General features: G+C 35.9%; 1 protein-coding gene across 3 annotated transcripts in view; it reads left to right on the forward strand.

Moving 5' to 3' along the window:
• Window positions 1-19,610, forward strand: part of BMPR1A (bone morphogenetic protein receptor type 1A) — a 137,820-nt gene extending 118,210 nt beyond the window's left edge. For all 3 annotated transcript variants that reach the window (XM_068548013.1, XM_068548011.1, XM_068548014.1), the window contains 8 exons: window positions 2,385-2,481; window positions 2,645-2,744; window positions 7,248-7,392; window positions 11,511-11,703; window positions 14,109-14,406; window positions 16,036-16,211; window positions 17,232-17,362; window positions 17,450-19,610. In XM_068548013.1, the coding sequence (XP_068404114.1) occupies window positions 2,385-2,481; window positions 2,645-2,744; window positions 7,248-7,392; window positions 11,511-11,703; window positions 14,109-14,406; window positions 16,036-16,211; window positions 17,232-17,362; window positions 17,450-17,575 (1,266 nt within the window). In that variant the 3' untranslated portion in view covers window positions 17,576-19,610. The remainder of the gene's footprint in view (window positions 1-2,384; window positions 2,482-2,644; window positions 2,745-7,247; window positions 7,393-11,510; window positions 11,704-14,108; window positions 14,407-16,035; window positions 16,212-17,231; window positions 17,363-17,449) is intronic.
• Window positions 19,611-24,758: the final 5,148 nt, after the last annotated feature.

Raw genomic sequence — 24,758 nt, forward strand, 5'->3', positions numbered from 1 at the left:
TACCACTCCCCCTCACCTGCAACCCCCCATTCAAGCTCACTAAATAAGTTAGAATCTCCTATTTTATGAATGCCAAGTGAGTTTTTTGCCCACAAGGATTTTTATTGCCCACCTAAATCCAGAGATACAAATGGACTTGGGTGGAGCATGGGAGTGGGGAGTGCAGGAACCAGAAAGGTTGTGTCACCCAACTTCATAATCCAGACACACGTAATTTTTGCCTACCCAGATATATAGTTAACCTACATAAGAAAGATGTGAGTTTCATGTTGCTTGTTCTCAGTGAAGCCACATTGAGTCTTCCAGGAGATTACAAGCATTTGTGACTTATTCTAGAATGTCAGCTGGGATCTGTGTCACATTCACTAGAGGAAGAAGAATTAATTTATTGAACATTTACTATTTGCATTTAATATGCTAAGTGCTTGGTATATTTTACCTCATTTTCTCCCAGTTACCCTATAAGGCAGGTCTTTTTTATCCTCCGTCTTATAGCAGAGGAAACTAAAGCCCAGAGAGAAGTAAGTTCATTGCTCAGGATCACAAAGTTAATAAATGGCAAAGCTATGGGTAAAGCTATTTGATTCCCAAATCCTTGTTGTTTCCATAATACTATGCTGCCCCCAATCTGTTGTTGGCAAAGTCTTTCTTTCCCTTTTAAAAGTAATATAGCATTTAGCTATCTAGTTTACAGCACTCCTCGTTTCTAAAATCTTTAAATCATACCGCTTTCAGCCTTCTCCCAAGTGCTCTCAACTTCCTGTGATGTAATTCACCTAGCTGAGAAGATGGGAATTCAGACAGAACACAGAAACATTGTAGGGTCTCTGCATACTTCTGGGATACCAATCCCACTTACTAGTATTTGGTCTGCCTTCTTCATTCCTGTAATCATCCTTGATAGAGAAGACTGAAACAAAACGAGAGTTAAGGAAGTGTTCATTTTCCTTGTCCTCCATTATCTAGTATTTTGTCAGCAATACTACATCCATTGCTTGGTGGTCTTTATTCTAGCACTGCCAAAAACCCTTTCCTGATTTTTCTTTACATTTTCTGTCCTGCAAGGCTGAGCTCATTTTGAACTTTAGCCATATTGGGACTATTCTTGGATGCTTCACGCTTCTTTATTCATCTTTAGTTGTATACTCTTCATTCCATCCTTCATGTAAGTTTTCTCTAGATCTGGGATATTTTTTTCAGAGTCACCTGTGTAACTTCTGACATGTCTCTCTTTTCTCTTTCTTTTTATGGTCATTTAAAAGTAAAAAAAAATTGTTAGAAAGTTAAAAATTCAGTTAAAATGTAAAACTTGTGCTTTTGGAGGTTTTCAAGTACTCTTGACCCATCTTATCTTCTGTTATATAATCTCAAGTCCCTTATAGAATCCCATATAGATTCCCCTATGGAATCTCATTTTCACATTTTTAAAGGAATACCTGATTATACCGGGGTTTCTCCTTTCTGCCCATCTGATATTTAAGAATAAGAAGGTTGATTTCTGCTTATATCCTTGCTACTTCTATGATGACAGACAATTCCTTTCTGTTACTGATTTGGTCTAGAATGGCACTTCTTCCAGGTAGTGCTGAAATGTCAGCATTCAAGTTAAGAACTTCTCAAATACTGTACTTTTAATCAAATAAAACTTCACATATAATTTTTGGTATCTGTTCCCATGACTACAGTCTTTCCCTGTGCTCATTTTCTGATTTATTACGGACACATATCTGGTTGGTGGTCTCCCCAAAACTCTCAGAAATATTGTTTCTATATTTTGCCCTTATCCTCACCACATACACTTCAACTTGCTTCCATATCAGGTTCATTAGCTTCAACATAGTTGTTATAGACAGAATCAACTGTATCTTCTGCCTACTTGACTACCTTTTCTAACCTGTCATTTCTTTGGCCTAGGACACGCTCCACTTTTTAGTCAGATCTCAAGTCTCATCCAACTAAGTCTCAATACTACTATGAGATCATATTTACCCTGCTAGTTTATCACTGTAATAAAATGTATTACCCATGTTTTTTAGGAGAAGATCTCATGATTTTAAATACTTTTTTACTAAAAACAAATGAATAGTGATATCTTAAGATGTGCCAAATTTTGGGTGAAAAATATATATAAACTTTTGTTTATCTGTAGTTAAGTTATAGTCTAGTGTTCTAACACACCATCCACATACATACATTCTCCTTAAGAAAAAACATTTTAGAGTCTCAACACTATTTCACCACAGATTTAAATTTTTCAGTAATCTCTTTCACATAAACTTAGCAGGTCCTTTTCACTCACTGAATTAGAAACTGTATTTTATGAATATTTTTAAAATTAATTATCAGTTTCGTGTATCAAATTATTTCTAATTTTCTTCCTTTAGGATTCACCAAAAGCCCAGCTACGCCGGACGATAGAATGTTGTCGGACCAACTTATGTAACCAGTATTTACAACCTACACTGCCCCCTGTTGTTATAGGTAGGTTAGCAGAGAAAAGTGCAATCATGATTCTCAGTAAAATATTTTCTCTAGTTTTAACAATAAGCAAGCTTTCTAGAGTTCAACACTACAAGTTATTTTTTCCTTTGAAGATGTGATCAAAAGATAATATGTCTTTTTCATTGTTTACTTCCATTATCAGGTCCATTTTTCGATGGCAGCATTCGATGGCTGGCTTTGCTCATTTCTATGGCTGTCTGCATAATTGCTATGATCATCTTCTCCAGCTGCTTTTGTTACAAGTAAGATAATTATTTTGGTGCAAAATATTTTGTTGAATATTAGATATAAATAGTTGTTCTTAAAGCCAGTAGGCAGAAACCATTGACACTGAATGTATTTCAGGAACCATTAACCTGTATTTTCTGGTTATCTCCTTTAATTAACTATATTATAGTTTTCTTAAGGGAACAGAGGACCTTACTACTAATCAATTAATTGGACACAACATTATACTTCTTGTTATGTTCATGAGTACTTAAGACTTTCTTATTTATAGAATATTGAACTTTCTTATATCTAAATTTAAAAACCTGTCCCAAGAAATCAACTGTATGTATCATCATTCTTTAGTTATTTGGTGGTTCAGAATTGTTTGCATTTAGTCATGATTTCAGAAGACAGTTGCCAGAAGAGCAATAACAGGAAGGCATAAACTTCAATGATAAAATATTATCTTACTGGCATATGAATAAACAGAGATATCAGTGAAATTGGTTACTAGACCCATAAGTAGACCCAAGTATATAAAGAAAGTTAGTATATGATAAAGGTAACATTTCAGATCACTGAGGAGAAGTTGGCTTATTCAATAAATGGATTTGGGACTTGGAAGAATTTTTTAAAATAATCTGAGTCTGACACAAAACTTACAAGCAAAAAAACCAAAAACATAAAAACCTTAAAATTAAAAAAGAAAAGATTGGGGGCTTCCCTGGTGGCACAGTGGTTGAGAATCTGCCTGCTAATGCAGGGGACATGGGTTCGAGCCCTAGTCTGGGAAGATCCCACATGCCGCGGAGCAACTAGGCCCGTGAGCCACAACTACTGAGCCTGCGCATCTGGAGCCTGTGCTCCGCAACAAGAGAGGCCGCGATAGTGAAGAGGCCTGCGCACCGCGATGAAGAGTGGCCCCCACTTGCCGCGACTAGAGAAAGCCCTCGCACAGAAATGAAGACCCAACACAGCCAAAAATAAATATAAAAATAAATAAATAAATAAAAGATTACTATAAAAAAAGAAAAGATTGATGGTGTCAACTACATAAAAATAAAACTTTACTATGTGGTAGAAACCACCATAAATGGTCAGAAAACAGACCAACAGTGAAAAATATCCGCAGCTTATATTACAAAGAGCTGATTTCTCAAATATAAAGAGCTTCTATAAATCAAAAAGAAAAAAATCAATTCAGTGGGAAATTAGGCCCAAAAAAATGAGCATATGTTTTACCTAAAGAGAAATACATATGGCTCTTTTTTTTAATATATAAATTTATTTATTTATTTTTGGCTGTGTTGGGTCTTCGTTTCTGTGCACAGGCTTCCTCTAGTTGTGGCGAGCGGGGGCTACTCTTCATCGCGGTGCGCAGGCTTCTCATTGTCGTGGCTTCTCTTGCTGTGGAGCACAGGCTCTACACGCGCAGGCTCAGTAGTTGTGGTTCACGGGCTTAGTTGCTCCGTGGCATGTGGGATCTTCCCAGACCAGGGCTCGAACCCGTGTCTTCTGCATTGGCAGGCAGATTCTTGACCACTGCGCCACCAGGGATGCCCCATATGGCTCTTAAAAGAAAAATAAAAAGATGACTCAAGAATACTCACAATATGAAAAATATAAATTAGAATCATACTGAGATATTATTTTTTTACCCATTATACTGGTAAAGATTCAAATGTTTGATAATAGGCTTTTTAGATAAAGAAGTAGATTGAGCATACTTACTTTTGTTGCCCCCCACTAAAACAGCAATAAAGAGTTTTTAACTTTTTTGTCCAGCTAGGACAAGGAGACAAGATAACAGCAAAAAGCTGTGGAACTGTGAAGCTTATGGATGAGTAGTGACTTTGTAGACCTAAGAAATCTGAATGCCAGGCTAGAAAATGAGAAAGACAAACAGCAACCAGTTTATACTATAAAATTCCCCAAGAAGCTCAAGAATTGGCAGTAGCAGTTATCTATGGTAGTGAAGTTGAGGGGGGCAGTTAAACCAAGAGGGTTGCTTGAAAGTCTGTTTTTAGAAAGTCAGATGCTGTATTAGTTGTGCAATACTGCACTAAGAAATCACTCCCAAACTTAGTGGCTTGAAACAGCAGTTATTATCTCTCACTGTTTCTGTGGGTCAGGACTTCAGGAGTGACTTGACTGGGTGGCTCAGTTGTCAGCAGAGGCTGCGCTCACCTGGAGGCTTGAGTGGAGCTGGTAGATCCCCTTCCAAGATAGCTCACTTCCGAGGCTCACAAGTTGGCAGGAGACCTTAGTTGCTCTGATGTGAGCCTCTCTACTGAGCTGCCTGCATGAGCTTCCTCACAGCATGAAGACTGGCTCCCCCCGCACCCCACAGAGTGAGTGATCCAGGAGACCAAGGTGGAAACTGCAGTGCTGTTCATGATCTAGACTCAGAAGTGACACCATCACTTCTACCATATTCTGCCGGTCACAGAGATCAGCCCTGCTTTGTGGAAGGGAAGTAAACAAGAACAGGCATACCAGGAGTTGAGAAGTTTTGTGGGCCATTTTGGATGCCAAGTACCACAGATGTTGAGATCCTTACTCTTATTCTGAATAATGATGTGACTTTCCACCGTCTCTCTAACAGAAGGCTAGAAGTGTAGTCTCTGAAAAGAACAAAAATGTTCTCAGCTATGGTATCCCATTATTGAGGGTAAGGTATTATAATAAAAATAAGGCGGTAAAGTGAATATTTACATACTAATTTGTGGGCCCCCCTACCCTCCAGAACCCTGCTAACCAAGCATGTTCCCTCTAGATAACATATAAGAAGATTGTTCTTGGGGAAAATCCATCTAGCCCAAGAAAAAAGACCTGAGTATTCAGTCTCTAGTAAGTCCAGTGAAATGGCCCAAGCAGATTGTCTTACAGTGAAACCTGTAATCAGTAAGCCCCAATCGCATACTAATAGCTGCCAATCAGCCAGTGAAGGGCACTGATCCCTGAGAAACAGGAAACAAATGAGGTGAGTCTTGTGATTGCCCAGCTTACTCCCTGAAGAGAGTTTCTGGCTGCGGGACACAGGAAGAACTCAGGTGTAGCCCAGCAGACACCGAATCGAGGAGATACAGCTGAGAGTCTGGGGAGAGAGCAGCAGCTATAGTTCATAGGTACAGAGTACTGGAAAGGAGAGTTTCACAGAGAAAGAATTCCAGACATCTTCAGAACATTCCCATAGAATATTCAGCTGAATCTTGATCAGTGTGTTCAAGTGAGGAAACCACCTAAGGCTGGGAAAGAACGGCTGAAAAGATTGAAGGAAACAGTATTCAGTGCTCACACAAGGCTGGGGATAGTATCTGTTCCCACCAGCTATGTGACTTGAAAACCTCATAATTCATGGGGTTTTGGTTATAGTACTCAGAAGGGTCTTGCCTCAGTATTGGAGAATAATTAGCCAGCTGTCTGACTTGGGACAAATGATGAGCCTCTGGGCCATGGTTTCCTCTTTTGTAAAATGGAAACAATAGTACTTACCTCTTAGGAGTTTAATAAAGATGAAGTAAGTCATAGAACAGTGCCTGACACACACTCAACATCAATAAAAATGAGCTATTGTTTTTTTAACATATATCAACATGGGTAAATATGTAATACATAAGGAGTTTTTTAAAGCATGATGTAAAATATTAATACAACATATGCCATTTGTGTCCAGAGGAACGATGTTGTTTATGAGTATATACTTTTATGGTAAAGGTATAAATACATAGATAGGAAGGATATAACCACCTTCAGGATAGTGTTTGTCTCTTAGGAGTAAATGAGGGAAATGGAATTATGAGGGAAATGGCTGCAGCTGCAAATATTTTAATGTTTATTTATTTAAAATATACCTAAAATAAACATAGCATAATGTCAATATTTATTAAATTTAAATGGTTTACACATGGGTGCCAAATAAATTAATCTCTACCTTCCTACATGTTTGAAACATTTCATAATTTGAAATTTTAAAAAAAGCCTTTGAAAATATTAGAATGAATTAAGAGAACTTGTTTGATTTCTTTTCCATAAACTCTTTTTCCCTTTTTTAAAATGGAAGTATATTTATTGTTCATTTTGATACAAGACTACATGCTTATAAATTCAGATGAAAATACATATGTAAAGTAGAAAGTAAATATTCCTACCTTCCCAGCAATAACTATTATATACAACTTGATATATTTCTGGTATATTTCTGATCCTTTTAGACAAGTATAGATACATATAATTTTAAAATGTTTATAGCTAGGATCATACTTTACTTGCTGTTTTTTAATCTGTTTTTTTCACTTGCCAATGTACCATGGACGTCTTTCCATTTTAAGACAGTATATAGCTCTCTACCTCATAAACTCCATTTCTGGACATTATTTTAACAGAGGATATATTTTTCTATGATAAGACTAATTTGGATATGAACCCATGTGATGAAGGAAGGATAATAGTGTCAACAACCTCAAGATTTTTCTTACCTTAGAATTTTATAGTTTTAGAATGTTAATGTAGATTATTTTCTGCTTTTTTAAAAGACATTATTGCAAGAGCATCTCAAGCAGACGCCGTTACAATCGTGACTTGGAACAGGATGAAGCATTTATTCCAGTTGGGGAATCATTAAAAGACCTTATTGACCAGTCACAAAGTTCTGGTAGTGGATCTGGACTACCCTTATTGGTAAGCTGAAATGTCATATAAACATGAATGGTTTATTAATACAGAATGTGTTGTCATATGATGGTAGACAGCGTAATAATTACATATTAGGGGACTTTACTAGACACACTTTTTTCCCTTATTGAGAAAGATGGCTACAGTAATGCAAGATGAAATTAGTTAAAATAAGAAATATGAAATAAGAAAAATTGAATAGACAAGTAAGGTAGAGTCACAAGCAAGGTTAAAAGAGAAAATGTGGTCATGAAGTGCTGTGTAAGTGTTAGCATTAGCTCACAGGTTTTTAACAGCCAACTTGAGGAATCAAGTGTAAAATACCTTGCATCTGTAAGGTTAAACTGATTGGTTGGGAGAAGTATAACTATTTCAGATTCTGAAATCAAAAGGAAGTTACTCCCACAGATCTTCTTCATAGAGAGGATACTTCCCTCAATATAATACTATATTACCGAAACACAATTCATAAAAATGATGTTAAAGCGAGTTGTAAATAATTCTAAGAGAATTATATGTATAGAAATATTCAGACTTAGGGGTCAAGGGGACTCTTATAATAAATACTAGATATCTAGATAGATTTTAAATTCTGTGTTTAGTTGGTTTGTTTAAAGTAAATACATTGATCTCTAATTATAAAATTCATTGAATCAGGTAATTCTGTAATTGAATTGGAAAGGACAGTGCGGAAAACATGATTGTCTACATAGAAAATCTCAAAGATGATAACATAAAGCTCAACAACCAATAAGTGAGTTTATCAAGGTCATTGTACAAAAATCATTGAATTTATGTACAATGGCTATAAACAATTAGGAATTAAAATTTTAAAAGCACTATCATTTAAAATAGCATCAAAAACATGAAATATTTTGGAATAAACTTAAAACTGATATAAGACCTGTACACTTAAAATCAAGAAAACATTGCCAAAAGAAATGAACAAAACCCTTAATAAGCATTAAGGTTTTTAACTGTTTTTGAATCAGAAGACTCAGTATTAAGATTTCAGTTATCCTAAAATTGATTTATAGTTTCAATTCAATCCAAATCAAAATCAGAGCAAACTTTTGTAGAAATTGATGAGCTTATTCTAACAATTATTTGGAAATGCAGAGGACCTAGAAGAGCCAAAACAATATTGAAAAAGGAAGAATAAAGAGGATTCACTACCTGATTTCTGGGCTTATTGTACAGCTACAGTAGTCAGCACTATGTGATCCTGGCATGAGGATAGGTATGTACATCAGTGGAACAGAATAGAGTCTAGCAATGGACGCACACATGTGTGATCAATTGATTTGGATGCCAGAGTAATTCAGTGGGGAAAAGAGTCCATTTAACAAATGGTGCAGGAAAAATTGGGCATCCATTTGACAAAAGGTGAATCTTGACCCTTATCTCGCTCCATATACAAAATTACCTTGAAATGGATCATAGACCTAAATGTAAAAATTAAAGTATAAAACCTTTAGAAGAAAATGTTTTAGAAAATTATTGTGACCTTGAGTAAAATTTCTTAGGACACAAAAGGCAAGAGTCATTTTAAAAAATGATAAATTGGCCTTTCTTAAAATTTAAAACTTTTCCTATTCAGAAGACACTGTTAAGAAAGTGAAAAAACAAGTCACAGACTGGCAAAGGAGTTCTGATAAAGAATTTGTGTTGCAGAATATATGAAGAATTTTTACAACTCAGTAATGAGACAACCCAATTTTTTAAAAATGGACAAACGATTTGAACAGACACTTGCCCAGAGAAGATATAAGAATGGCAGATAAGCACATGAAAAGATGCTCAGCATCATCAGGGAAATGCAGATTAAACACAGTGAGATACTACACGTGCACTAGTATGGCAAAAACTGAGAATATTAAGTGTGGAAAAGAATATAAATCAGGGCTTCCCTGGTGGCACAGTGGTTAAGAGTCCTCCTGCCGATGCAGAGGACACGGGTTCGAGCCCTGGTCTGGGAAGATCCCACACGCCTCGAAGCACCTAAGCCCGTGCACTGCAACTACTGAGCCTGCACTCTAGAGCCCACGAGCCACAACTGCTGATCCCGTGTGCCACAACTACTGAAGGCCGCACGCCTAGAGCCCATGATCCGCAACAAGAGAAGCCACCGCAATGAGAAGCCCGCGCACCACAACGAAGAGTAGCCCCTGCTCGCCGCAACTAGAGAAAAGCCCGCGTGCAGCAACAAAGACCCAATGCAGCCATAAATAAATAAATAAATAAAATCAACTGGAAATCTCATACATTGCTGATTGAAATGCAAAATACAGCTACTTTGGGAAACAGGTTGATAGCTGACTAAAATGTTAAGCATATACTTTTTATACAATGAAGCAGTCCTTCTGCTAATTGTTTACAGAAGGAATATGCAAACATGTCCATACAAAGACTGACTGTGAATGTTCATAGCAGCTTTATTCATAATAAATTGTAAACAACCCAAAAGTCCATCAGTTGGTAAATGGATAAACAAATTGTGGTACATTCATTGAGTAGAATACTGCTTGTCAGTAAAATGGAACAAACTACTGATGCATGCAATAGCAACACAGGTAAATTTCAAAGTATTTTATGCTGAATTAAAGAAGCTAGAGACAGAGGCTACCTATTGTATGTTTCCATTTATGTCATGTTCAAAACTGTAGGGAAAGAAAAGAGATCAGTCATGCCAGGGACTGAAGGTAGGTGGGGAGGTGATTGACTTTCAAGCAGTAAAGGGAACTTTTTTGGGTTATAGAAATGTTCTGTATCTTAATTGTGATGTTGGTGGTTACATAACTGTATACATTTGTCAAAACACAGTTGTCGAAAAGAGTGCATTTTAGTATATGTAAATTAGACCTCAATAATTCTGGCTTTCTAAAATGAAATCACAAAAGGATTTTGTAATAAGTGATACATAAAGTAAGTCAGTTTAGATGGTCATAAAATCTAGCCCATTTTAGCTACATTTCTAACCGGGACCTTAGTGTTGTTTTTTTAATTTAGAATGGCTACTAATGCTTCTGAAAATGAAAGGTAGCAATTTACCTGCCTGTTTCATCCAACAAATATTAATGAAAGCAGTATTGTACTTCAAGTATTGTCCTAAATAAATACCTGTATTCTGTGAGTAGTGGGAGATGGAATTCAAACAAATATGTATATAAATAATAATAAAATTGTAATTGTGATAAGTGCAGCAACTGAGAAATATGTATATGCTATGAAGGTGTTTAAGAGAGAAACAACACTTCACATGCAAAAAGATTGAGACAGGAATGAGCTTGAGTGAATTCTAAAGATTGAAACAAGGTAAATAAGAGGGGTGAGGGTAGGGGATTAGAGTCAATGATCAGGCAGGAGAGTTAGGCAGGGACCAGATCATGTAAGGTCTTACAGACTGAGTTGAGTATTTTTAACTGTTATTTAGATTTTGCTACATGATAAACCACCCCAAAGCTTAGTGGCTTGAAACAACAAACATTTGTTATTTTTCATGATTCTGTGAGTCTTCTGGGCAGTTCTTTTTCTGAATTTGCTCAGCTAGAGCCAAATGGTATAGTTTATGTACATGGCCAACAGTTGGTACGGTTTTGCTCATTTTGGTCACAGGGTACCCTAGAATGGCAGGAAAGGGCAAGCCCCAGTGCACAAAGACTTTTCACTTGTTTTACAGTTGCTGTTGTTCTTTTGCCCAAAGCAAGTCATGTAGCCAAGCCCAGAGTCTGTGGAGGAGACTACCCAAGGGTGTGTGTACTGGGAGGGGAATTATATAGTCCATTTTTGCAAACAATCTGCCATATTGACTAACCTGTTATTTTGTGAGTTTAGAATATATTGTACATTGTTTCATCTCCTTTTGAATACAGTACAGTCCTCCCTCAGGATCAACCTCAGGGGTTGGTTCCAGGACCCCTTGCAGATACAAAAATGTACAGATGCTCAGGTCCCTCACAGTCGGCCTTCCACATCCAAGGATGCGGAATGGATATGGAGGCTACTGTATATATGTTAATCTTGGAGTTGGTTGGTTGTATATACCATCCTTTTTGATGGGATGCCCTATTAAACCACTTTCTCAATCTTAATATGTTCTTCTCATTTTACTTTTTTCTATGAAGGTTCAGCGAACTATTGCCAAACAGATTCAGATGGTTCGGCAAGTTGGTAAAGGCCGATATGGAGAAGTGTGGATGGGTAAATGGCGTGGTGAGAAAGTGGCAGTCAAAGTGTTTTTTACCACTGAAGAAGCTAGCTGGTTTCGAGAAACGGAAATCTATCAAACTGTGCTAATGCGCCATGAAAACATACTCGGTGAGTACACGTTTGATTTTAGTCAGTTCCATATTCTTCAAGGTTAGTGGGATGCCGGTGGAAGCCTGGCACTTGGGCTTTGAAAACATATGTGAGTTCAGTTGTGTGCATTTGGCTAAAGGAAATCTAGTGGAATATACAGTTTAAATACAACCCAGTCCTGAATGGCAACCAACCACTTTCCAGACATGGCTCGGAGATATTTTGGGGTTGGGTTCCAGACCACTGCAATAAAGCAAATATCACTATAAAGCAAGTCCCACAAATATTTTGGTTTCCAAGTGCATATAAAAGTTATGTTTATGCTGTACTGTAGTCTATTAAGTGTGCAGTAGCATTATGTCTAGTAAACAATGTACATACCTTAATTTAAAAATACTTTACTGCTAAAAAATGCCAAACAATTACAGTAGTAACATCAAAGACCACTGATCACAGATCACCATAACAAATATAATAATAATGAAAAAGTTTGAAGGTTTGTGAGAATTACCAAAACATAGCACATGAAGTGAACAAATGCTGTTTGAAAAGCGGCTCCTATAGACTTGTGGCAGGAGTTGCCACAGACTTTCAATTTGTTAAAAACACAGTATCTGTGAAGCTCAATTAAACAAGGTATGTCTATATTTACTACCCAGCTGAGGAGAAACAGCAGTGAGTTTCAAAGTGGAAGTAATATAGTTTATTGGACTTACTCATATAGTAACAAAAAAACAAGTCTTTTAAAGGTAATTTAAGCAATTTTCTAGGGTAACTTGAACTATATGTACCTTTGCCTGTTGCAAATTAAATCACCCCCCTCCCTCCTAAGATGTAGCTTCATTTATTATGTTCTATGCTTAGTAGTTCTCTCTCCTCACCCCCATTTACACAGTAGCAAAATGACCTAGGTATGATCTGATCAGTAGGGTGCATAAACTCATCTACCTTCCCTGACTTTCCATTCAGGTACTATTTCCTTGCCCTTTAATTTAGAGAGTGCATAGCATGTTACTAAGAGTATAGTTTCCTATACTAATTATATTAGTTTCCTAGGACTGTCCGTAACAGAGTACCACAAACTAGGTGGCTTAAAACAATAGAAACTTAATTCTCTCAGAGTTATGGAGGCCAGAAGTTTAAAATCAAGGTGTTGGCAGGGCCATGCTCTCTGAAGGCTTTAGGGGAGGACCCTTCCTTGCCTCTTCCAGATTCTGGTGATTGCCAACTATCTTCGACATTCCTTGGCTTGGGAGACCACACTCCTATCTCTGTCTTTGTTGGCACATGGCCTTCTTCCTGTGTGTCTGTATCCATATTTCCCTCTTCCTATAAGGATACCAGTCATTGATTTAGGGCCCACTCTAACCTAGTATCACCTCATCTGAACTTGATTATATCTACAAAGACCTTGTTTCCAAATAAGGTCACATTTATAGGTACCAGGTGGACATGAATGAGGCGGGGGAACATTATTCAACTCAGCACTCACCTTTTTCTGAAGAGAGGGAGGAGAAGAGAAAGGAGAAAGAAAGGAAGCCAGTATTGTGAACTTGCTTGTCAGTGAGCCAGGCTGAAAAGGCAAATGTGATAAGGCATTGATGGGCAAGTGGGAGTTGGCTTAGTTAGAAGCGAACTCTTAGTTGAACATATTTAGCTTTATTATTATTTTTTAAATTTTATTTTTATTTTTATTTTATTTATTTTTGGCTGTGTTGGGTCTTCGTTGCTGCACGCGGGCTTTCTCTAGTTGCGGTGAGCGGGGGCTACTCTTCATTGCAGTGTGCGGGCTTCTCATTGCAGTGGCTTCTCTTGTTGCAGAGCATGGGCTCTAGGCACGCGGGCTTCAGTACTTGTGGTGCGTGGGGTTCAGTAGTTGTGGCTCGCCGGCTCTATAGAGCGCAGGCTCAGTAGTTGTGGCGCACGGGCTTAGATGCTCTGAGGCATGTGGGATCTTCCCGGACCAGGGATCAAACCCCTGCCCCCTGCATTGGCAGGTGGATTCTTAACCACTGCACCACCAGGGAAGCCCTAACTTTATTATTTTAATGGGTCCACTTTTCAGTTTGAAATGAAGAGCCTTTTCCACATTCCTTCTTTATAGTTCTTCATACTTACAGAATCATGTAGATTAATAACATTTCCCTAGGTTATTATATATGTGATCTTTTTCTTAGTCATATTATTATCATTTTTATGATTATCATTAAGATTACTTTAAATTAATTACAAAAGTATAGACTTTTATATGTAAATGACAGAAGTAAAAATTTTGTTAACATATTCAAGAGATTTTGTCAGGCAAGTTAAATTTTTATTACCTGTAGATTATACCTAAGTTATTCTCAGTATCCTAAATGAGCATTCATTATTCTTCCTAGCCACGTCTGATAACTAACCTTTTAAATTCATTAATTGAACAGGTTTTATAGCAGCAGATATTAAAGGTACAGGTTCCTGGACTCAGCTCTATTTGATTACCGATTACCATGAAAACGGATCCCTCTATGATTTCCTGAAATGTGCTACACTAGACACCAGAGCCCTGCTTAAGCTGGCTTACTCAGCTGCCTGTGGTCTGTGCCATCTCCACACAGAAATTTATGGCACTCAAGGAAAGCCTGCAATTGCTCATCGCGACCTCAAGAGCAAAAACATCCTCATCAAGAAAAATGGAAGTTGCTGTATTGCTGACCTGGGCCTTGCTGTTAAATTCAACAGGTGAGCGGTTCTTTACCTACTGTTTTGAAATTATTGTAATCTCCTAAAGATATTTACCTGTTTGTGTTTGTATTCAGGACAGTGGATTTCCAAACATGTATCTGTGCTTATATAATTATATAAATTGGGTTTTGGGGGGTTTTTGTCTTCGTGTTTTGTTGTCATTGTGTTTTCTGTTTTTAACAAAAATGACATCCTACTCTACATAATTCTTGATTTCCTACTTTTTATTGTCTTAGAAATCCTTCCGTTTCAGTATATATAGATCTACTTCGTTCTTTTTAACAGTGTTAAGGAAAGTTTTCCATTTTATAGATGTACTATAATTTATTTCATCTGTGACCCAACTGATGAGCATTAAAGTTGCCTCCAGTTTATCTCTCTTATTTTAAAAATGCTTTAATGAATATTGTATTTTATCCATATATAATATCCTTGAATACTTGTACAAGTATTTCTTCATGATGGATTGCTAGAGAAGGGGCTAGACAGAGAGTATGTACATATTAAGTTATATTAATAGTATGTTGTAGGTTATCCCTTTAGAAAGCGTGCATCAGTTTACACTCCCATAAACAAGATATAAGTACGCCATTTCTTCATCACTACTTGATGTTGTCAACATTTTTAAACAATGAGAATATCAGATTTTTAGAAAACTATTTAAATTGTTTTAATGTTATAATTCTGGAATACAGCAGCCATTTCACATTTCAAAACTCATTTCAGGCCATAAAATAGAAGTACTAGTCCATAATAAAGCAAACGTTAAAAAATTTTAATCTTCTTCCATCATTTTTACAGTATTCTAATCCTGTTGTTTTTATCAGTGGAGTGTTTATTGGCTCAAATATTCATCAGATGCTAATTTAAGAAAGTATAAAATACGTTATATTAATCTCTGCCTCAGAGTAGTTTTCAGAACCTAATAGATCTGGGGACCTAAAAACAAATCATTCATGTCTTCTAACTCTACAATTTACTCCAAAAACTGAAAAAAACAATAAACATCATTTCAATATGATTATGTAAACATTACTCACAATAGAACTAAGTTGGTTGGACCCATAAAGAAAAAAAATGTAATCCTAAATCACAAAGGATCACATGAGAATGATAAAAGCAAATGATTCAATTAATTTTCACATTCACTTGTTCTGGGATATAATTATGTACCACTTTTTTTATATTCAGTATTGTTCTCTTTCTTAGAGAGGCACAAAACTTGTTTGGTGACAAAACTTGACTTGAACTGATGTGAGGTATTTACTGTCTTTATTTATCCAGCTTAGTATGAATATTCATACTTAGTTGTTCACTGTGTACTTACTAATGATTTTGATTGAGTACTGCTGCAGACCCTGCTGGAGATTTATATAATATATAGCATATATTTAAAGGGTATATTACTTTTTTAAACCTGAAAGATGCTAAATTTCAAAATACATCTGACCCCAAGGATTTCTGATAAGGGAATATAGACATATTAGATAGATAGATAGATCTTTATTTTATTTTGTTATATATATACAAAGAGAGACCCTGACTTTTACAATATGCGACAAAAATAGATGAGAAACGATTTTGTTCTTGGCCCTCAACCTGGACGTTGTCTGTCTTCTGTTTCAGTGATACAAATGAAGTTGATGTACCTTTGAATACTAGGGTGGGTACCAAACGCTACATGGCTCCAGAAGTGCTAGATGAAAGCCTGAATAAAAACCATTTCCAGCCCTACATAATGGCTGACATCTATAGCTTTGGCCTGATTATTTGGGAAATGGCTCGTCGTTGTATCACAGGAGGTAGGAGTTTAGGTAGCATGTTTCTGGTTATGTTTGTATACTCATCATTCAAAAAATAACACCTCCAGTTGTATAATTTAGATGTCGTGTGTGTCAGGGATCCCCAGGACCACTCCCCGGTTCTGTGATTTCATTAGGACTCCCAGGACTCATCATATAGTTGTCTTCACAGCTAAAATTTGTTACACTGAAAGGCTACACATAAAATTAGCAAAGGGAAAAGGTGTGCATGGGGCAGAAAGTTTAGAGGAAATCAGGTACAAGCTTCCAAAAGTCTTTTCCCAGTGGAGTCGCTCGGGATTTTCTTAAGTTACTCCAGCAATGAATTGTGATAATGTGTAAAATATTGTCATCCAGGGAAGTTCATTAGAGATTTAGTACCCAAAGATTTTTTTGGATGCTGGTCACGTGGGCATCCTCTGCCTAGTATGTATCAAAATTCCGAACTCCTAGAAAGAAAGCCAGGTGTCCAGCATAAACCATATTGTTGGCACAAACAGTCTAGGAACAGTGACTCGCCTTTTCCTTTAGTTTTATATGAGTGTAGGGAGCTGTTTACCAGGCAAGTTCCCAGACACCAGTCAAGTGCCAGTCTTGCAAGCAGGCCTTTTAAGAATAGCAGTTTCAGGTCTGCTTTATTAACTCTTTTCTGCATATGTGTTGTCTTTCTACTGCAGAAAAAAAATAATTAAAAAAATTAAAACCTCATTCATTAGTAGAAACAATTGTGTACATAAATAATTAGACTGAAAATTTAGGGTGAGTGGTTCACCTTGCTTATTTTAAGGGATATTGGTATGTCCAATATGGACAGCTATGGTGGGGGTAGAGAAAATAATTAGACATTAGAAAAAGAGAACATACATTTACTGTTAAAAGTGAATCATCCACTCTGTAATCTTTTCTGCTTTATGGAGGGATTTGTTTCAGTTCCATAGTTCAGTAGGAGGTACTGAATGGATTGATGTATTTTGTCCAGCCACCGTTTTTGTGCCCACTATACTTTCTCACTCACTACAGGAATTGTAGAAGAGTACCAATTACCATATTATAACATGGTACCCAATGATCCATCATATGAAGATATGCGTGAGGTTGTGTGTGTCAAACGTTTGCGGCCAATTGTGTCTAATCGATGGAACAGCGATGAAGTAAGTGGAATTCAGTCCCCTTAGGAAGTGACTGCTGAGTGTTGCCAATGATATTTACCTACTCACTACATTCTCTTCACTTTTCAGTGTCTACGAGCAGTTTTGAAGCTAATGTCAGAATGCTGGGCTCACAATCCAGCCTCCAGACTTACAGCTCTGAGAATCAAGAAGACACTTGCCAAGATGGTTGAATCTCAAGATGTAAAGATTTGACAGACAGATAATCATGAGGAGAAATTCTAGACTGCAAGAACTGTTTTCACCCAAGGAACGGGTGGAATTAGAATAAGGATGTTAACTTGGTTCTCAGACTCTTTCCTCACTACACCTTCACAGGCTGCTAATATTAAACCTTTCAGTACTCTGTAGAATACAAGCTGGGAACTTCTTCTGAACACTTCATTCTTTATATATGGACAGCTTTATTATAAATGTGGTTTTTGATGCCTTTTTTTTATTGGGTTTTTATGAACTGCATCAAGACTTCAATCCTGATTAATGTCTCCAGTCAAACTCTGGGTACTGAATTACCTGTTCATAAAATGGTGCTTTCTGTGAAAGCCTTAAGAAGATAAATGAATTCAGCAGAGATGGAGAAATATACACTTTTACCTTCTACCTGAGAAAATTTAATCTATTTGTAGTCTACCTTTGTAAACAGCCTATGGATCATGATCTGTTTGGGATACTGCTTAGTTTATGATAGTTGGTCATGCCTTGATAATGGTATGTGTGTGTGTGTCTGTGTACATACATGCATACCAGAATTCCTCTGCTGCCATTTGAATTAGAAGAAAATAATTTTTGAATGCACAGGAAGATATTGGTGGCTGTTGGTTTTGTGCTTTAAAAATGCATTATCTGACCAAGATTTGCCAATCACATAAAAGCCATTTACCTTGCAAGTGAGCTAGCTTCTCCACCAACTTTATTTTTTAACATTAAAGTTGATATAAAGGCCAAAAGGAGTTTAAAGTGTATGTAAATTTGGACTGTTTTCCTCCCACCACAAACTTTTTTTTTTTTTTTTTTTTTTGTAATTATTATTTTTGTCATGAAAAGCATCCTATCCAAAGTTGGAACTTCCAATGCCATGAACCTTCTAAAGAAAACACTTCTTATTGAAGTAAATACTAATTACTGTATTTGATAGCAATGTAAGTGCCTGTAACCATGTTCTATATTCTTTATTCTCAGTAACTTTTAAAAGGGAAGTTATTTATATTTTGTGTATAATATGCTTTACTTGCAAAACACCTGCTCCTTTACGACCATATTTTATATATGTACATACATTCATACTATAGAAACCAGCTCATGTGTACCTCATATCCCATCCTTAAGGGAAAAAAAATTAAAAGATCATCAGAAAAAAAATGTTGTAAAGTAGAACTACATGTAAATTTTCAGAATTAATTCAAAGTACTATATCAAGTCTAGGACTTTGTTTAAATATCAAGAACTAACCATAGGTATAGACTTTCATTAAGATGCCATCATCTCGATTCTCCTTTATGAAAGGATCCTCCAATTAGAAATTTCTGTCTCAGAGTTAATATACATTTGTCAACAACTGTTTTAGACATTTAAAGCATTTGAGATTTTTGGTTTTATGATTTCTGTTCCGTAAGTTTGTGAAGGCAGTGAAGAGTCAGGCAAAAAGTTCAATATCTAGTCAGTGCCTATATCTATACCATATAGCTGTTATTCAATAAAATGCTACATATTTTATGGATGCCTTGTTTCCCCAAGGAGTAATTCTGATCTACTTAAACTTACCATACTTCTGTAATGCCTTTTAAATATTAATGTCTTATTCTGAACAAACAACTCATGGGTGCATAAGGTGAGACAGTTTTCTTGAATATAGCATAAAATAAATGTGATTATATCACAACATAGCTAAAACAATCTTTAAAGGGGAGGAATCAGAGCATGTATCCATCCATTGCCAAAAATGTGACTGACATTTAAGGATGAAATGCTTACATATTTGTCTATACATCAATCACAAATTTGAGACTTGCTTTAACAGTTTTGACCAAGTTTAATAATTTTCATCTAACATAACTAAAGCTTGAAGTGTTCATCAAGATAAGTAAATTTATATATTGATATACATAGTACCCAATAACTTCCTGTTTGAGAATGTTTTCCCCATCTCTGTACTGAGAGGTACAGGTATTTTTATCTAAATTTCCAAGTGATTTAAGAATACTTATGAGCTCTAATCTACTTAGTATAAGGTTAACCTTGATTTATTTTTTATTTGATAAACTATAAATCTTGAAAATAATTTGTCGTCTTAATAATAAAAAAATGTAAGGAAAGGCAAACTCTATTCTTAGAAATGTTAGTATGTGGAAGCAGACAATTGCAGATAATATATAAGTACAAGAGCATTATAGTGATTTTTTAAATTGATTTATTAAAAGTGATATCAAGAAACTTGTTCAATAAAAATATTTTCTAATATTACATGTTCTTTAAAAAGCAAATGATTCCATTTTTGAAATCCTAAAAAGTCAAAAAAAAGTTGCATGAAACCTATTTTTTTCTCTCCTTTTATTCTTACTCTTAAATTTCTAAGTTCATATTTAAATATTTAAAGAGTAAAAGAGGAAGTATTACATAGTACCATAAATAATAATTTGTAAAACCCTGGAAGCCATTATTTGGTCCTGCTTACAACTTAGCATCTTAAAAATGTGTAGCTTCTGTCTGTCATCCCTTTAACTAAAATATCAAAACAAACAAAAAACCAAAACTACCTGAATATAACAGAAGTTAATCCTCCCTCAAAGAAAATTCTCCTTATGAATCCTCTTTATACTGGTAAATATCAATATCTCTAGAATTAAAGGCATGCATGCTAGGAATTGGCTTCAGTGTATCTATTCTAAGCTTTCCCTGTGCTTTCTTATTGGACAAGTTTCTGAAGCATAAAATTCGAATCTGGTTTCTCTGGAAATGTTTTCACAAAAGATATTTCAATCAACATTTTGTGTTGCCTTTCCAATTTCAGGAGTGTTTTTGAGCTTAGAAAGTGACCTATAGTTTTTGAAAATTATGTTTTCCTAGAATGTGCCAGATTTTTTATTTGTTCACTCTAAAAAATATTCAGTACCTTTTTTTCCCCAGATGCTTTGCTTCTGTTTAGAACAAAAATGCAATACAATATTTAAAGAATCATGCATCTCTAAGTTGGCCCAAGATCAAATTTGATATTGAATAATTTATTCCAGGCAAGATTTTATAAATTAAATTATTTATTTTTCTTTTCATACACGTTTTGAAATGTTTAAATATCTAAAATAATTTCAACAGCAGAAATACGAATTGATTTTTTTAAAGATTGTTGCAGCTCTTGTACTGTTTAGAAGTGGTAATATTTATTATTTGCTTGGGTCAGATGTTAAAATAGCAGTGTAGCAGTTCATCTTCTTGCCTCCGTGCTGTTATGAGAGTCACAGTGAAAACTGCAGAGCGCTGATATGTTCATAAAGAGCAGATTAAATCTAGGGCAGCATCACATGAAGCTATGTGTAATCATCCTATAAGGAAGGTATGTGAATACTGCTTTTGCAGAGGATTAAATATATTGTAATTTTAGCTTGTGCTCTGTACTATGCTTTCAATGGAATTATTTAAGCCCTTTTAGTGACTGTTGTCCTTGCCCATTTAAAAACTAAAATGTAGTATATATTGTATAAAATGAAAGTATCATTATAGCTTAATTAGGAAAGATGTACATAGACACTGAAAGAAGGTTAAAAACAAGCAGTTTTATTATGCATTTGTAAAACACCAAAAACATAGATTCATCTTTGATATGTAACACACTAAATGTATTTTGTATAGCATCTGGTTTAAAAGGTGCCTTATTATTAAGTTTACCATTAATTGCTTTGTTCTATATATAGATTACATCCAGTGTATCATTTTTAAGTAAATAACCTTATTTTAGTATACTTTAGTGATGTGTTTTGTGATACTCTGCTTGGACTATATTGTGTATCAGAAGTCACGTATCCAGTGAAATTTTATGACAAATAAGTTAGTGTACATACAGATGTCCCTGAGATGTGCATTTCAGCCACCAGAAACCCAGTGTGGGACACAGGGCAGGTAAGTGGCCACACACTCTTTCCTTTGTGTAGATAGAGAACTTATAATTGTTATATAAGCCTATTATAGCCAAGGGTTATTTTCCTTTAAAAAAAAAAAGAACAAAACATTTTTTCTAATTCTAAAAATATGTACTCATTACAGAAATTTTGGAAAACATAGGGAAGAATAAAGAAGCAAATGAAATCATTCAAAATCCTATTGCCAGATAGTACAACTATTTACAGTTGAATGTTTCTTTTTGATCTTTTTTGCTGCTACATATTTTTTTTACAATGTTAAGATCATAGTATGTCATTATATATCCATTGAAAACATTTTTTAAAAAATTGACTACATAGCATTCCACTAAGTAGATGGAACAATTTATTTTTATAATTCCCTGTTGAATATTTGGGTTATTTTCATTGTTTGGGAAAATATAACCAATATATTGAACATCCTTGTACATAAATCTTCATATATTTATTTTCTTAGATTACACTCCTAAAAATGGAACCAGTGGATATGAACTTTTAAAAGATTCTTTAAGATGAAAAAAAAAATCTGAGATTCTTGATAAATATTGCAATCTTGCTGCCAAGAAGGGTTTCTCATTTACATTCCTAAGAGCAGTGTTAAGAGAGTGCTCATCTCACTACCTGGCCAGGTAATTTCTTCCAAGTTTTTTCTCTTTCTGCTAATAGAGTGCCTGATTTCTTGCCTGTAACTAGCTTCTTTTAGTTAGAGTAGTGTAATCCATTTATCTGGCCTTATGGTGTTCCTGCTGCAACAAATGCTGTTTTGAAAGCTTAAACTTAGGGAGGTAAAGGTAGCTTTCCTTCTGTTCTGTAGCAAAATCGTTCTCACCACCTGTCAGAGCTGTTTTCAGTTGTGTGTAAATTCACTCAGTGTGCCCTGTGATGCCTTTTTGTAGGCATTTGAACGTGTTAAATCCTTACAAAAGATTTGTTACTAGTTGATGTCTCCCCCCCCCAACCCCCCGCCAAAAAAAAATACATGTTTGGAAATAGCCTATTATAGATTCCTTACTGGAATCCTCATTTAGTGTTACTGTAAGACAAGTTTCTTGAAACAATAGCATGTACTCTTGTGCAGCTTGATAAAGAAGACTCAGGGATTTCTTGGGCCTATCAAATACTTCCTAGCTTTTTTTCCATCTATAAAAAGCTGACTCAAAAACTGGGTAGATATATTAATTCTTCCTTCTCAGCATAATGTTACTCTCCCTGTTTAGTTGGGAGAGTGACTATTTCCAAGGTTTCTTTAACATTATTAGTAGCATTAATAGAGTAGACATTAAGAAATGAGATACTGTTCTTCCAGAATAGTCTAATCCTTGTAGGTAATTTTAAACAGAAATATTTATCTGCCTGTTGCTAATGCATGGACCATTTCTTGCACTTCATACTTCAGTTGGATGCATATTCCTAAGAAAGCCTGGCTTCAGCCCTGGAGCAGTACAGCGTAAGTGGACACAGTCCACTGCAGGTGGCTGGCCAGAAGTATAGGCAGAGGCCACCTAATGGCAGTGGCACTGTTCTAGGCATGGGGAGTTAAACACTGTGAGCTCAGCGTAAGAGCAAATGGGCAAGTCACCCTGAAGCTGGGAATCAGTAAAAGGAAACTTAGTTCAAGTGCAAAGGTACATGAAAAAATATTTCAGATAGAAGCAGAGACTAGGGCTGAAAGGTTATTGAATTGTTACTGAATTGTTTTCTTTTTTAGATGCAATATATGTGGCCTACCTGTTACTCCTCTGAACTTTATATTTCTGGTCTTTGTCCAGTTACTTGCTCAGAATGAAATTCAGAGTGATTCCAGATACCCCAGTGCTCCCTGCACCCACCTCACTACTCACGGCCTAGATTTTTTTTTTTTTTAACATCTTTACTGGAGTATTATTGCTTTACATTGTTGTTAGTTGCTGCTGTATAACAAAGTGAATCAGCTATATGTATACAACTATCCCCATATCCCCTCCCTCTTGCGTCTCCCTCCCATCCTCCCTATCCCACCCCTTTAGATGGTCACAGAGCACCGAGCTGATTTCCCTGTGCTATGCTACTGCTTCCCACTAGCTATCTGTTTTACATTTGGTAGTGTATATATGTCCATGCCACTCTCTCACTTCGTCCCAGCTTACCCTTCCCCCTCCCCGTGTCCTCAAGTCCATTCTCTATGTCTGCATCTTTATTCCTGTCCTGCCCCTAGGTTTTTCAGAACCTTTTTTTTTTTTTTAGATTCCATATATATGTGTTAGCATACAGTATTTGTTTTTCTCTTTCTGACTTACTTCACTCTGTATGACAGACTCTAGGTCCATCCACCTCACTACAAATAACTCAATTTTGTTCTTTTTTATGGCTGAGTAATATTCCATTGTATATATGTGCCACATCTTCTTTATCCATTCATCTGTCAATGGAACTTAGGTTGCTTCCATGTCCTGGCTATTGTAAATAGTGCTGCAATGAACATTGTGGTACATGACTCTTTTTGAATTATGGTTTTCTCAGAGTATACGCCCAGTAGTGGGATTGCTGTGTCATATGGTAGTTCTATTTTTAGTTTTGTAAGGAACCTTCATACTGTTCTCCATAGTGGCTGTATCAATTTACATTCCCACCAACAGTGCAACAAGGTTCCCTTTTCTCCACACCCTCTCCAGCATTAATTGTTTGTAGATTTTTTGATGATGGCCATTCTGACCGGTGTGAGGTGATACCTCATTGTAGTTTTGATTTGCATTTCTCTAATGATTAGTGATGTTGAGCATCCTTTCATGTGTTTGTTGGCAATCTGTATATCTTCTTTGGAGAAATGTCTGTTTGGGTCTTCTGCCCATTTTTGGATTGGGTTGTTTTTTTTTTTTGATGTTGAGCTGCATGAGCTGCTTGTATGTTTTGGAGATTAATCCTTTGTCAGTTGCTTCGTTTGCAAATATTTTCTCCCATTCTGAGGGTTGTCTTTTGGTCTTGTTTATGGTTTCCTTTGCTGTGCAAAAGCTTTTAAGTTTCATTAGGTCCCATTTATTTTTGTTTTTATTTCCGTTTCTCTAGGAAGTGGGTCAAAAAGGATCTTGCTGTGATTTATGTCATAGAGTGTTCTGCCTATGTTTTCCTCTAAGAGTTTGATAGTGTCTGGCCTTACATTTAGGTCTTTAATCCATTTTGAGTTTATTTTTGTGTGTGGTGTTAGGCAGTATTCTAATTTCATTCTTTTACATGTAGCTGTCCAGTTTTCCCAGCACCACTTATTGAAGAGG

Source organism: Eschrichtius robustus, chromosome 7, assembly GCF_028021215.1.
Source record: "Eschrichtius robustus isolate mEscRob2 chromosome 7, mEscRob2.pri, whole genome shotgun sequence".
In the NCBI taxonomy this organism is placed as follows: Eukaryota; Metazoa; Chordata; class Mammalia; order Artiodactyla; family Eschrichtiidae; genus Eschrichtius; species Eschrichtius robustus.